This window comes from Dermacentor albipictus, unplaced genomic scaffold (assembly GCF_038994185.2).
Source record: "Dermacentor albipictus isolate Rhodes 1998 colony unplaced genomic scaffold, USDA_Dalb.pri_finalv2 scaffold_16, whole genome shotgun sequence".
In the NCBI taxonomy this organism is placed as follows: Eukaryota; Metazoa; Arthropoda; class Arachnida; order Ixodida; family Ixodidae; genus Dermacentor; species Dermacentor albipictus.
This window is the reverse complement of record NW_027225570.1, coordinates 3,012,404-3,027,380: the sequence shown is the minus strand read 5'-3', so window position 1 is coordinate 3,027,380 and position 14,977 is coordinate 3,012,404. Positions and strand designations below refer to the sequence as shown.

General features: G+C 47.1%; 1 protein-coding gene and 1 long non-coding RNA gene across 3 annotated transcripts; both read left to right on the top strand.

Annotated features, from left to right (window-relative positions):
• Positions 1–5,410: 5,410 nt before the first annotated feature.
• LOC135906206 (uncharacterized) lies at positions 5,411–9,346 on the top strand. Of its 2 annotated transcripts, XR_010565673.2 has the most exons (3): positions 5,432–5,742; positions 6,860–8,818; positions 9,273–9,346. It is a non-coding gene; the product is annotated as an uncharacterized lncRNA (long non-coding RNA). The 2 variants fall into 2 exon arrangements; XR_010565674.1 differs by lacking the exon at positions 9,273–9,346 and having other exon boundaries at positions 5,411–5,742; positions 6,860–9,257.
• A 3,809-nt stretch (positions 9,347–13,155) lies between these two features.
• LOC135915575 (P2X purinoceptor 7-like) lies at positions 13,156–14,877 on the top strand. Its single transcript, XM_070528988.1, has 4 exons — positions 13,156–13,382; positions 13,735–13,891; positions 14,513–14,559; positions 14,673–14,877. Exons 1-4 carry the CDS (start codon positions 13,156–13,158, stop codon positions 14,824–14,826), a joined length of 585 nt encoding a protein of 194 aa, XP_070385089.1. The 3' UTR covers positions 14,827–14,877.
• The last annotated feature ends 100 nt before the right edge of the window (positions 14,878–14,977 follow it).

Sequence of the window (14,977 nt, the reverse complement as noted above, 5' to 3'; positions counted from 1 at the left end):
TGAGCTATGCCTGTGCGATGATGTGCTCTGATTGTCCGTCAAGTCTGACGCGTTGTCTTTCCATGGGAGAGCTACTTGGCGTCTACCGTTCTTGTGGGTGATGGTTTCTTCAAAGACCCGCAGAACGCTGTCGTCTTTGGCAGTCAGCTGTACATCGTCGACGATCCCAAGGTGCTCCATCTTCCAGAATGATCCTAGTTGACGAGAAATTTCGTCGGGTGCTGTGGTCACACCTACCCGCATCACTCCGGTGGTTCCTGATAGTGGCTGGAATGCCGCAGGTGGGACGGAACCAATCTGGTATGCTTCCTGCTCTGACGTGGTGCCTATCACTGACCGAGTTGTCGGCCGGCTCTCGTTGGCTGTCTGACTCCTGAGAGCTCTCCTGATCTTTGTTTTGAGGAAGCAGATCTTCTCCGTGTATGCAGCGCAAGCTTCTAATTCTGCATCTAATTCTTGAAGATCTATCTTCTTTTCGATACTCTCGTTAACAGATTTTAATTCATCTGCTTGTTCAAGGAGAAGGTCCAGGCGTTCCTCAAGCTCACCAACTTTTATGGTTGGCGATTGCAGTAGGTCGCTGGTGGCTGCGATGATTTTCTGGATTGCTTGTCGCAGGGCAGCTTGCTTCTTCTGTAGTCGCTCCATGGCGCTTTCGATGTCAGCAGGCGAAGTATTCCCGGGTTTCGGCACCAAAAAATGTAAATGAATGCTCGCGCCTTTGGGCTGACTCTAATTGCTGTCGCTCTTGGACGACTCCGCTAACTTTTGCTGCGTGTTAACTAAGGTGGACGGCGTCGGCCGTGCACGCAGGAGCCTCGAAGGAAGGAACTTCACTCGTTGGGATCCGTTTCGAGACTGGTTTATTTACAAAAGATATCGAAGAAAGGAGAAGGGAAAGGGAGAAGTTACACAAAGTCCACGTTCTCTTTTGGCCGCACCGAGGCCTTCGTCCTTGTCGGGGGCCCTCGCACTGAGTGGGCGGTTCGCCGAAAAGGCGGTGGAACGGATCAGGTTGTTGGTAGATGCGCCGGCCGCCACGTGCTGCAGTGGGGCGCCTCTCGTCCGTTCGCCGGCTCTTTCTCTTGTGTCGTCGGTCTCCCAACCACAGGTGCAACAATGTTTGCTGCTCGCTTGCAACTTTCAACAGGGGCCTCAAGGTTATTGTAACGTATTTCGGTACTGTTCTGGGGTACATTTTGGGCCTGCTGGCAACACTGACCGCTATGGCGCAGTTAGCTTGGCGTGCACTGAATCTGACTAGGGCATAATTCTGACGCTTTTTTCTCCCCCCCCCCCCCCCCATAGTTAACATCGTTTCGGTAATCACGCATGTCGAAAACGCGCCGAGCGATCGTCAGGAGTCATAAGACGGGAGTGTGTTCCTTGCACCACTCCTTTCTTATGATGCGATGGGATCCACGATGACGAAATCATTCGCGCGGTTACAACTTATTCAGGCGAGGCCGTGGTTCGCGTGGTGAGGGCGTCGTCATTATCGTTAAATCCAACAAATGTGTGATCATACTGAACCAAATCCCTGAAAACGGAAGCTTCATTGTATGGCTTATCCTTCTTGCTATGCACTGTTTATCGCGCGCCATATTCTCCTGAGTTATTTCGGGAGAAACTTCATCAACACCTTTTAACTCTACGTAACAGTTACACAGTTCTAACCGGTGATTTTAATTTTCTACACATCAACTGGAAGTTCCCATTGTACGGACACTGCAAATATTATTACGATTTTGCTGGACGATATGTTCAGTTTAGGTAGTGAACGAATTGCGAATGAATGTATCCGCGGAAATGGTGCATAAAATCTTTTTTGCGAATCAGACGCAGTCTGATGGTGTTATCAGCACCGAAACTGATATTCGCAATCGCTCTTTATTATTATTTTTTTCTGGACCCTTAAACAGGTCACAAGCCACCCTCAAATTTCGAAGGTCCTGAAAAAAGACTTTTGCCGCTCAAGCGACACGGCCATTATTGAGTACTTGGCAGATCAACTTGATGATTTTTGATAGTGTTCAAAAGGATGTATATGGCTCACGAAAAAACTTCACAAACGCTAATTAGTATTGCACCAAATATTTCGTACTTAGATGACAAGTTAGAAAACCCAACAAAATTCATGGACTAACAGGCAGGTGATATCAGTGGCAAACTAAACTGAGAAAGAGAAACAGATTTGCGATGAAGCCATTGCATCGATTGCTATAATCCTGGGGATTTATCAACTTCGATGACTCAGCTTTCAGCTGGTGGCAGCAAGAGCTCTCGAAATGGCAAAAAAGTCGTCCCAACATCGCCATTTTCACAAGGTCACGGAATTTATTGTGGTAGATATATAAAGCTGGTTTTAGCCTGCGGCAGCCCGTCCACATAATACCCGAACAATCTAAACAACAACAGATCAAAATCACTGATGCCCCGAGCACGAGTTAGCACTTTCAAAGCCAGCTGCTTCTTACTCTTTTATATCGCTTTGTCGCTAATTAGCCTGGCAGTTTTCCACCGGGTGACCTACTACAACATGCGGGCCGTTTACTTATGGTTCTTGCTCTGTTTTTTCTACCTACACATTTTTGTACAAAAAATAGCTGGCTGCTTTCATGAACAAGTGAACATGCTTCCAAACTTCCTTTGTATATTAAATATAACGTATTTTTGACAATAAATCCCGATAACGTGTTTTGAAAGTTCATATCTCTCTCAAGGCGAGCATTTATGAAGATATTACTAAGAAGTATTTTTGTTTCTGCAACTGTGCCATGAGAAAGGCGTGTTTGTGCGACTCTTGTCCGACTCTGGCTCTCCTGAAAATTATCCATGTCTAAGCAGCGTAACAAGTTGGCTGGAAGGCCGTTCATTTAAAAACCTGTGTGCATAACAAACGAAATACCGATGCTCAAAAACACAGTCGCCGTCAAACGTTTACGCGGCCGAGGATTATGCTAATATGTTCATTTTCAACGCACCTACGCCCACAGCCAGTAAAATTCTGCAGAGCCGTCCTTCAGCCTAGACCAGTGTATGCGGAAAATTCGAATACTACGCTGCGTGCCTGCACAGCAGAAATATAAACATTTTCTTTTTTTTTTTCAGATTGCGCGCTCCGTAAGCTTTTGACGCCGGCTATTAGCCCCGAGAACGAAGTACAGGGGCGCTGCGAGCGCCACTCGCGTGACGTCAGGGCAAGGACTCGCACCTGTCGTCTGCTACAGTTCGGGTGGTGTCCGGGCGCTTTCGGCGGTGTTTTCGTTTGCGCGACCTCGTTCTCGTTGCTTGTATACTTATGGCGGTCGTCTGAAATATATTTTTACGACGTCTTCATTTGCGAAAATTTATTCAAAGAGCTTATTTCTTAGACGACAAAGCAGCTCTCGTAGGCAACGCTACAGTGCCAGCCGAAGGAGCGCAGACCAGCCCATTGCGGATTTTTCAATCGACAACCGCAAAAATATATGAAATAGGAATTCACGTATGATACGATACCTGCCGCGGTGCAACAAGTATGTCACAGACGCTGGCTATATATGACTTCTGCAACAGTTACAATCCGCTAAAACTGATTTGCTCACGACGAGTAGTTCATGATGTAATATCGAATTTTCGCGTTTCTTCACAGAAATGCACGGCGGTAACACGAGGACTTAACTAATACTGCAGTTAGGTTCTACAAATACAACTTGCTTCTTTGACTGCTTCTTAAAATTAGGCGGTTCTTCACGTGCCTATTTTAAGCGGCGGCAATTTGAAGTAAAGCTAATGAAGGCTTACGTCTATTTACAGAATACAAAATGGAATCTACCAATATATATTCCCTTTTCTGTGCTACACGTTCAACTCACTTGAGAACTTTACTGGTGTTTGTTGTATGAGGAATATACATGGCGAATTTGTTTGGCGAACTGACACAGGCTACTCGGCCTAAACTTTTTAGTGAAATATGCCTGTTGGACCGCATGCTGCAGCCAGAAATAAGTAGAAGCGTCAATCATTAGGAGTATGGGACATATTGAAGATGTAATTCCCCTGTGGAGGGTCAAAAATCAAGTGAATATATAAGTCTTGTGGTGTTTTCATTATGAATGTTTGCGATTGGATTGGAGCAAACTTTATTTTGCCTGCAGTTGGGCAAGGTTCTCTTTTAGGTACCGACGAAGCGAATAGTTCTCCGTTTGCACAATTAAACAACGCTGGATCGAGATATGGTGAACAGAAAGTGCTTGAATTTTGCTTTTCTGGACAATCTAAGCTGCGCTGTAGTAGCTCGAGAATACTTTAGCCATTCCAATTGGAGCTGTAGAAAATGCTCTATGGTTTCAATTCGAAATTGTAGTGAACTGATGGGTTTCACGAACAAAGCGTGCCTCACCATACCGACAGTCGGTTGCTACCGTTGCGTGATGGGTGTGCCATATTGCCGATAAAGGCTACTGAGGGCCACTATGAAACATTTCATCGCTTGCAATTGATTGGCTTTCGATCTTAACAACGAAACTTTTCTCTCAGGTGAGTGCTACTATGGTATTTGTGAATTAACTAAGTAAATACTCTACATGACGCGCCGTCGTGTAAGCAGCCATGAGCGATTCGTTTTTTGGAGGCCTGTTTCTGAGAGGGGGGAAACTAGCAGCAAACGTTTTCATAAAAAATGGGCGCCTAACTCTTTCTTTTACGTAATAATAAATGTCCATATTTGGGTAGAAGAACTCACCAGAGTAATAATAATCGTGATGACAGCTTCGCTGGGCAATGTCTTTCTAACACGGATAACATGCTGACGCCAATTACCAAGATTTTTTTTCGCGTAAAATGCAATGTCTCTCTTAGCTAAACTCTAAGGGAATGTTAAGTGTTTAGCCAAGCATCGTTCACAACTTCGCGTATTGAATTTGCAGACATTACTTTCACGCAAAATTTATGGACAGACACGGCGCATTTATGCATTGTAAAACCAGTAGCCCCGTTCAACGCTACATAGCTTGCGATATCGAAGCCCCAAATCTTATTGACTCACGTGCTTTAGGAGAAGAAACTGTGGTTCAGGCATGGCAGCAGAAAGAAGCCGACGTATCATTTAATAAGTGCGGCTCGAGCCACCCATGCCCCAAGCATACACGAAGGGAACGAGCGCGCGCGGCCGCCGAGCGAGACGGAGCGAGCGGCGTCCTGGCCGTGACGTCACACGCGAGAGGGAGCCACTCCTAATTCTCGCCGCTAATACATTGGGAAGGCGGGCTGATTTTTGCCTTACACGTGATCACAAGAGCCGAACTCTTGGTTATGAAATATTCGAGGGTAGAATCGTAGAAGTTCTGCAAGGTCAGGCGACTTCACGACGCAAATCTAGCGATAGAAGCTCAGCATGCTTTTTTCTTAGTAACACTGATGATGAATAAATAGTCAGAGTAAAGGAATCTTACCGCCCGATTCTGGACAGACTCGTGTGTACTGCATAAGTTTTATATCGCTGAGAGTTCCATACTAATAGGCCCCTTGCAAAAGTACGCCGCTCGCGGCCGCCGCCGCAACTACGTGCGCAGCCGCCATGTTGTGGGGGTGCCGTCAGCTGCCGCTGCTGTCTCGGCTTTGTTGACTAAGGAAAGCGTCGCGTTGTTCAAGGCTCTTACGTTGCAAGTCTGCGTTAAGAATATTCATTTGGCAATGGTTCACTTCTACTGTGTTCCTGAATGTCACCAGGAGGGATACCGATGCAAAAGCGGCGAGAAGGTACGTATACGTGCGTGCTATTATTACGGGTGTTGTTCGAGGACATACCACTGTTGTCCTGGTGCATTGACCCCGCGTAAACGAGCTTGGAGCGAACTTTCCCCGCTGCCGTATTCCGTTATTTTAGCGAAACATTGTGGTAACGCTTTAGAGACTACGGTAACTGCGTTGTGTGTGTGTGTGTGTGTGTGTGTGTGTGTGTGTGTGTGTGTGTGTGTGTGTGTGTGTGTGTGTGTGTGTGTGTGTGTGTGTGTGTGTGTGTGTGTGTGTGTGTGTGTGCGCGCGCGCGCGCGCGCGCGCGTCTGTGATCACAGTAGGGATGCAACGACCGTGCGTGCTAAATGCAGGCGTTAAGCCGCGCTTCGCAAACACTGCGCAAAACTAGCCGCTCAAACTTCGTTGCCCACCGCGTGGGACGTTTCTGCTGAGCGTTTGTTTATCCACGCATGTGTTCGTATTTTGATGGACGGTAACGTTTTGGGGCACTTATATAGGGGGTAGAGACGCTGTCGCTCCCTGAAACCATGGCTGTACTGCAGCGCAGCGAGCGTACTAGTGACAACACGTTAAAATAAATGACCTCCTCGCAGTGTCCGCAGTCTACAGGCAAGCTATATAGATACGGTGAAGTATTTGCACTGACGAAAAGTCTGTATTATACCATGATGTAACTCGAACGTCGCACTCTTGGCCAGCCTGTCTGGTACGACGTGCTACAAATGTGTTTGCAGCCGGCAAGTAAAAAAAAATGCATGTGGTCTACCTATAGCTGCCTAGTTTCCTCATAATCATGCCGAGTATTTTAGTCAAAGCCCCGATCAGAAAAAAAATATTACATTTTTTGCGCCTGCGCCTTTTCATTTATTTTCAAAAACCAACGATAATTTTTATGAACCACAGATTAAAATCGTGCCATGAAGTTATAGCGAAGAAACCACTTTTTTGCGAGTGAGCAACATGCAGTGCTAAAAACGTAGTGCCTAGATCCATCCTGAATTTCCTTTTAGTCAGCTGCATTGGTACCCATGGCAACGTAAGAATATGAGGGCTAGTGACCCAGATCTTTTAGTGAAATACATGTATTTTGGACAAGCACATCATAATTTACCTTTTGCAGGTCTCATTTCACAAGTTCCCACGGGACAAGGTCATGTTCAAAAAGTGAATAATCGCCATAAGAAGGGATCCAGGGCCAAACTTCGTGGTCGGCCAGTTTACGAGGGTCTGCTCCAAACATTTCAAGCCGGATTACTATATCCCAAACGTGGCCAGTGGGTGACGCTTTCTGAAAGACAATGCTGCGCCGACGCAGTTTGTGTTTGCCAAGCCTGTGAAACAGCGTCGACCACCTAAGGAGCGAGCACTGCGCTGCAGCAAGAGTCTCACAAGCCGTCTTTTACAAGCAGCAAGCCCCGACACTGATCTGAGTCATCGTAAAAGTAACAGTGACCGAGATATGACCTGGGAACCTTCACAGCAATCCGAAGGTGCAGGCCAACGAGCCAAGGGTCATGCGACGCAAAACACTGCTGCAGATATGGTTTGTCACTCGTGCACTGCCACTTTCCAAAAAATTCAACTGAAGCTAAAAGCAAGGTGCGAAGAAGTTGCACAGCTGTCTGCTCATGTTCAGAACCTTAAAAGGGCTTTAGGTGAAGCAAGGAAGCTCAGAGAGGACATCGTCGCAGTAAACGACAACAACATTGAGCTGATTGCAGAGAACAAAAAGCTAACTGAGCAGCTTGAACATGTCAAAAAGCAGCTGCAAGAAATGCAACCAGCAGCTGAAGCCAAAGAAAATCGAGCAAAAAAAGAAAGAAAGCCATTTTCACTTTCGAGGTTCCGTGATGACGACAACAGCATGCAGTTTTACTCTGGATTATCTAGCTACAAGCACTTTCAATGCTTTCTTTGATACCTGAAGCCAGGTGAAAATTCCTGTAATGTATACTTGGAAAATGAAAGCCTACCTGGGGACGTTAAGGGACGCCCACGGAAGCTTGAACCTGCGGAAGAACTTTTTCTCATACTGATGAAATTGAAAACTGGATTTTTCCACGTGCATCTCGGGCATATTTTCGGTGTTTCTGCAAGTACAGTGTCAAGAGTGTTTTCTAGTTGGATCAATTTTATGTACATCCAGCTGGGAAAACTTACTCTGTGGGTGCCACGCAGTAAGATTGACAGGCACATGCCTCCTGCGTTTCGGGAGCTGTACCCAAGCACAAGGGCGATCATCGATGCCACAGAGGTGAAGTGTGACGTACCTAGCTCCCTCGTTTTGCAGCCAGGTACGTACTCAACTTACAAGTCGGTGAACACGTTTAAGGCTCTCATTGGCGTGGCACCAAATGGTCTTCTTACGTTCGCATCAGAACTTTTCATGGGGTTGCTCTCCGACCGCGAAATAGTGATCAGAAGTGGTTTTCCGGACTTAAAATTTGCTTCCGGCGACACTGTCATGGCCGACAAGGGCTTTAAGATCAAGGATCTACTTCAAGAAAAAGGGGTCGGCCTGAATCTACCACCTTTCTTGACACAAAAACAATTTGAGGAGGATGACGTGCAGCGGACACAAGAAATCGCTTCACTCCGAATTCACGTCGAAAGGAGAATACAACGAATCAAGTGCTACCACATCTTTGATAGGGCAGTACCACTTTCCCTGGGTCCACTGATTAACCAGGTATGGTCAGTGTGTGCCGTGCTGAGCTATATGCAAAGCCCTTTGATCACCGAAAGTGAGTGACTGGTGGGAAAAATTGCTTTATTGCTGCTAACTCTTACAAATGGATTTGTTTATTACAAAAGCTTACTTGCCTTTATTGCAGAAATGTTTAGCTCTTCATGCAATATTCATGTTTTCACCTGCTGTACGAAGAATGGGAGCAAAGTGTCAAAATAAAAATTGTCTAGCATATGAACCATGTCGTTCCACTCTTTTTCGGCGAAACGTACACGCGCTGCACTATCATAAAGTGCGGTCCGAAGACAACGAAGTCTGCCCACTGTGTGCGAGTTATCCCCATCTGTCCAATCACCCGCTTGTAGTGTTCATGGGAAACTTTCAGTTCAGGTTATTATTATTGCGACCGACTGGAGATCCAGCGACTCAACCGCAGGATTTATCCCCCGCCTCACAAAAAGCTCAGCACTGAAGATGCCGTAGCTCTCCGACTTATACAGACCAACACATTTCCAAACCTACACAGATACAGTAAAATGTTCCCACATACATATCGCGGCATCTGCCCCTGGTGCGGCGACACACGCCCTACACTCTTTCACATCTCGTGGGGGTGCGAGGGCAAACCTCAACACTTAAAGACGCCTAGCACGTCATTTGAGCGGTGGGAGGTACAGCTGACCGGCGATACCCTGGCGGGACAAGAAGCTCTCGTCCAGCAAGTACGTCGAGCAGCCACGGCCAGTGGAGTCCTGGAATGAGGACCCCACCCACTCGACCTCAAGAGCAACCACCTCGGTGGTCCGAATAAATGTTTTTTCTCTCTCTCTCTCTCTCAGTTCAGGTTAGCAATCTTCATCAAATGCAACGAAGAAGTCTTCTGAAAGGAGAACCTATCTCGTGGCATGTCTGAGGGAGTATGGGCATTTCACCTCTACTGTCCCCCGTGGTTTCCGGCTCACCTCGACCCCCAGCTTGACTCGTTTCCCAATCTTAATGACATTGCCCACTCCCAAGCGCGCGCACTAACCCACCGCGCGGCAGCAAGATTGAGCTCAGACTCTGGGGTTCTCGAGTTTCGGGACACTCTCACTACTTTCAGCGAAATTACTATGCACTATCACCTGGGTAGGAGGACTTATCCTCCCCCTCACTGCAAACTGGCTAGACCTCTGGCGTCCACTTTACGCATGCTTCAGACGCAGTGCTATCCGAACCTGGCCCTTTTTCACATGATCACTCCAGAGGCTTTCAGCTCTACTTGCCCCGACTGTGGGGCTGTTAGCAATCTCGAACACATGCTCTGGCGATGCCCCTCGTTACAGGGACCCAATCGCATCACAGAACAAGAGTGGAGCTCTGCCATCCGGAGCTCGGAATATGCACATCAAACTTGGGCTGTCCAGAGAGCCCACGATGCGGCGGTTAGGCTCGGCCTACCAGTCCCCACGTGGGAGCGGCCCGCAGCTCTGCCCTAGGGCAAAGCGTCTCAGGACCTTGCTATTAAAGTTCTTTGTCTGTCTGTCTGTCCCCCATGGAGAAGGTTCACAAGGGTCAAAGGTTAGGGCGTCAGGCGATGCTCCAAGCAATGGCCTGGACGGGTCGACAAAAAGGCCACAGTTGAATACTTCAACAGGATGTCCCGCAGTTGTCAAGGTACCCTTGTACCTCAGGTCTTTCTCGTTGGCTATGCCGTACCTAGAAAAGGAATTTAGTGAAGCTTCAGGAATGCGAGTGTACGCGCAGGACAAAAGTGCATTTGCAATATGTTTTCAGTAACACCATGCCTGAACGTACCTGACGGGCTGAACGCGTGACAGGTCCTTCGGAATCGTCAGGTTAATTAAGCCTTTCTTTGTCCACCTCTTCCGGTTCAGGACCAAACCGAAGTTGGATGCAGTAAGGCGGTGAAGGCGTCCTTGATGCCATGTTAGGCTGTTTCGTTGCCTCCTAGGCGTCCTTTCCAGGTCCTGCGCCTCCGCTGGGGTGATGAATATTCTCTGAAATGAATTTCAATGGCATATACTTTATGTGTTAGTGTGCAGGGACTGAAACAATTGATTGTTCGAGCCTACATTTAGGCAATGTTGCATGAATATAGAATATAAAACTATTACCTTAAGAAATGCTGCAGATGCTCCATCGAACGTGTCAGGTATTTCCCATTGTGGAACAGTGAAAGCGCCCGTAAACAGCTCCGCACTTGCCCATATTTGCGGCCGAGGCACTTCTTGCTCTTTGGATATGAAGACTGTAAATCCACAAGGAAGCACAGACTGGTGGTAGTCGAGAAGGCAGCCCTTCAAAGGTGTCCCAAATTTTGTTTCAGTGACGTCTGAGCTGTCTGCAGCGTCGATGAAGCTGGCGAACTCCTGCATAGCATTAATTTCTTTCAGTGCATCGGCAAAGGCCTTTATGTCTTCCTCCTGTTGCTTCGGGTCTTCGTTAGCAGCAATGCCTTTATAGAGGCGAGAGGTGCGAGGCAAATCTTGCCCGCCCTCGCCTACTCTCCGCCAGTCTACCTGCTGCAGACTTGTTCCGCGAAGCGGATTGGTCCTTGGCACTCTCCACTACTGCGGCAAATCTGTCGATGAGAGATGCTCTGGCACTTCATTATATCCTTTAACTTGAAGTAATGCCACTAACTTCAGCACAGCTTGCAAATGGTTACATGCGTGCTTGCCAGCGGCGCACTCGCAAAGGCCGCCAAGTATGTCTCCCTGAAGCGACAATGCTGCCTTGACTGTATATGGTGAGAGGGTTTTTCGTTGGCTTCTGTAGCAGCTGGGCTTCACAAAGATGGTATTAGCCCTGAAACGAAGTGAATAGAAATGTAGAACAGTCCCGGTTTATGCTGGATTGCCACGCGAAATTCTTTAATCTTTCAACTGCGATGAGAAGCACGCGACCTTTTGTTACCAATCGGGGGAGGTGGGGCGTTACCCCTTACATACGCAATGGACCGTGGCTTGTTGGGAAATACGCAATTTTTTCAGTGTGGGCGTGTGATGTAGCATGGCTTTTCAACTGCGAGCTTATGCAATCATGTGCACAATCACATTTACGTCCAAAAGGAAGCCGATAGGTCTGCTTCGCTGCAGGGCAGATGAATGACACATAAGTGCTCTTGAGGGGGCAAAGTTGATTAACGTAGTCAGACACACGCTGTGACATCAAGCAATGCTGTCAAATGTGATACCTGAATTCCGTAATGGCACGGCGCCCACCACATTTTTCGAGTAAAATCAGACGCTGGGTTTCTTACCCCTCTTTAGAGACTTCCATCATTCAACTGCGTTATGGCGAAGCAGAAACACGAGCATTTTTTAGTGCAGATTCACGAAGAAAAGCCCAAACTTTTTGAACAGGTGGTAGCGGGACAACGCCTTTTTTTCCGGGAGATAAAGTATTTTATGGATTAGTAATCAGCAAGCGGCTCAACAGTTCCACGAGCGTAAAACCCTGGTGAGCGATTCACTTCAACAAAGTGGTTTTTTCCGTTGGAGCCTGCGTTCACGCACCGTGTATAAAGCTGCAAGTACTACAAAAACTAACTTTATAGCCACATTGAAAACATTGAATGACCAAATTCGGTTAAATTAATCGCCTTTCATTCAGATAGCCTACTACATGGCTCCGAACAAGCGCGCGGGGTGCAGGAGCTATTAAGCGCTTCCCAACATGCCGAATCCATGCGCGCACAAATGTATTGGCCTTGCAAGCTTTCTCAGTGCTGTTACTAACGTTATCTATGAAATTGGCATCACTAAGCCGCAAAAACTTACGTTTTGCAGGAGTAGTTCGCGGAGACTGTAGAGGCAACAACGTAGCTCTCTGTCACCAACTTGTACGCCTTTCGTCGGTCCTTCGTAGTCTTCGTCGAAACAAAACTGCTGATTGCCGTCTCCCGGAGTAGCGGAAGGCACGACAAGTCACTCTCCCAACCGTGTACCGGGTAAACGACGTCGCTCATGTCGAAATCAGCGTCCAAGTGACACCTGACAACTCCAACTTACAGCAGCATCTCGTCATAGAACAAAGAACCAACAACGGCAGTTACTGCGCTCCCGCGGTGCCCGCGCTCCCCCGCAACATGGCGAATTTATTCCCAGGATGCTTTTCGCAACCGAAACCGAAACTCGATATACTCTACAAGTGGCGTACTTTTGCAAAGGGTCTATTCGGTACTGTGCATTCCTATTCGAATTTTGGCCTGTCTTACGCCTACTTGTATTAGGCTTACCAACGTAGGCCGTTGCTTCTTGGAATGTAGCCAATGCTATGGTAGATGTAATTTTTAACGCTCTACGTGTGAGTAGGCTGACTGGGATTATAACATGAACTACGTAAAGGTACCTATGTTAAGTCACGGTCGAAATTATGCACCTTCTTAATGTATATAATAAAGGGGTGGAGACATCAAAATTTTCGTTCATGCGTTTGTTGATTCAAACGTTGCGTCATGCTTCGGGGGGCACGATACACACAGTGGGATTCATATATATCCGATAAATAATTTAATAATAGCATTATTATACCGAGCGATTTCGGTTTCGATTTCGGGGCTCCGAGGGATGCTATGACGTCACAGAGGAGGAAACTCAACATGGCTTGGTCACGTGGGCCACAAAAAATAGTGACGTAAAACGATGCTGCGTCGTCTGCTCGCGTGTACGCGTGCTCTCCCAGCAGAGGTGAACAAGTGGCGACTCGAAGCGCATGTCGCGATGTCCGACCAATCATACTTCACCGAAAGCACGTCCTCCTCCGAGTCGGAGTCGTACGAGGACACAGACTTGTTTTGTTATGGCGACAGTGAATGTGACGAAAACAGCGCGGTCCAAAATCCAGAAAACCATTTTAGATTCGATCCGCTTATTAGCGATGAAGAAGAGGAGAATGTCATGCCTGCAATTCACGAGCAGCAAGTTGAGCGGAGCGGCAACGTTGAGTGGTAAGATACGCTCGTTATGTTTTTATAGGCTTTGCTATATTTCTGAACGTAGATGGCGTATCCCATATCACGTAAGCTAGGTTTTCTGCCCTTTGTCTTGTCGCGCTCTGAACGCCATTGTGCGCAAGACAGTTGGTGGTCGGCAATTGTTACCCTGAATATTTCTTCCGAGCACTGCGACACAGCTGATTGGGTGCTACAGCTTATATCGAAAATAGCGATGTAATATGTTCTCAACTTTGCGGTCATATTTACTTGCGAATCTGTATACATATGCCGTCCTGACTCTGAAGCTAAGCACGCATGGTGTATGTTAGAGTACGAGAAACGATCAAATGTATGTTCATTGCAGGTGCACCTGTGGTCGTTGTCGTCCGATGGAAACAAACCGTGAATCGGTGTGCTGCCGCGAAATTTCGGAGGTGGCAGCCCGTCTGCCGGAAGGGGACAAGTGTATAACTGACCACCCCACTTTTGTGCACCCGTGCCTCAATGTTCATGCTTTAGAGGTCGCATAATACACCTTGAGAGAGGACCGACCTTCGCTAGTCAACGCACCTGATATCCACACGTACGTACGAGCGCATGCTTTTTTTTTAACGATTGTGAGCGCGTGTCGAGTTGACGTTCAGCAGAAGCTATCACGGGCGCATGGCGAGTCTTGCGCGTGCTGTAACGATGCAGCAGCTTGGCTTTGTAGGGTAATAACAGATTTCCTTTTGTTTTACGCAGTGCAGAACACCACAGATGGCGCTACATTTTATATCTGTGCACACTACAGCAGTATAGCTTCATGTTACAAACCCGATACATATATTGGAACGCGAATATTTCGGCAGAGATCAGCCTGGTTGGGAGGCGAATTTGAGAGCAGACTGATCACCCATAGTCGTATAGTTCGCCACTGCAGTTGTCATGAGCGGTAAAAATGATGCAAGGTTTGTCGCTTAGCAGCCATGTTAATTTTACTTGTCAGTATGCACACATTCCAAGCCTACTTTCCATCTACTTCCCAATTTTTATTCGCAAATCCGGGAATTTATATGTACACATTGGGAATGGGCATTAGAGGTGCCCTACACTCTTTATTTTCTGCTGACTATCGTTCACAACAAATCGTGCCATTATAGAAGGTCTACGATGCCCAGCAGCGCCAGCTGTCAGCATTTGCAAAAGGGTGCGCTTAATAAGGACTGCGTGATGAGGACACTTGTTTGCTTGTGTTGACACCTTGCTAGCTCAGTCCCAGATGCTTGCTAATTTTTTATTTTTTTTGGTCTCTCGTTGTAGGAGATACAGGTACACCGCCTACAGACAGTTCGTCCGCTGGATATGGATTTGGCTGGGCCGTCGTAATCGCAGAGTATTGCCCAGCTGCGTCGTCAGTGAAATAAGAAATGCATTTCCATCAGCACGCTATGCAGGATTCAGATACCCCGAATAATAGTCAAGTTGTCCGTTTTGCCACAAATAAATGCATAATAAATGTACTTTATTTGATGTTTGTATTCGTGATGGTCACAACTCCATTCCAACATGAACAAAAAAGCGAACAGAAATCTAAAAAAGAAAGTCGTTGGATAGTGGCGAAATAT

Bases quoted from the DNA above. Each gene is read 5' to 3' on its own strand.
- LOC135915575 (XM_070528988.1), top strand. From the start codon at position 13,156: ATGTCCGACCAATCATACTTCACCGAAAGCACGTCCTCCTCCGAGTCG. The intron at 13,383-13,734 runs GTAAGATACGCT...TGTTCATTGCAG, and splicing joins CGGAGCGGCAACGTTGAGTG to GTGCACCTGTGGTCGTTGTC. The intron at 13,892-14,512 runs GTCGCATAATAC...GTGCCATTATAG, and splicing joins TCAATGTTCATGCTTTAGAG to AAGGTCTACGATGCCCAGCA.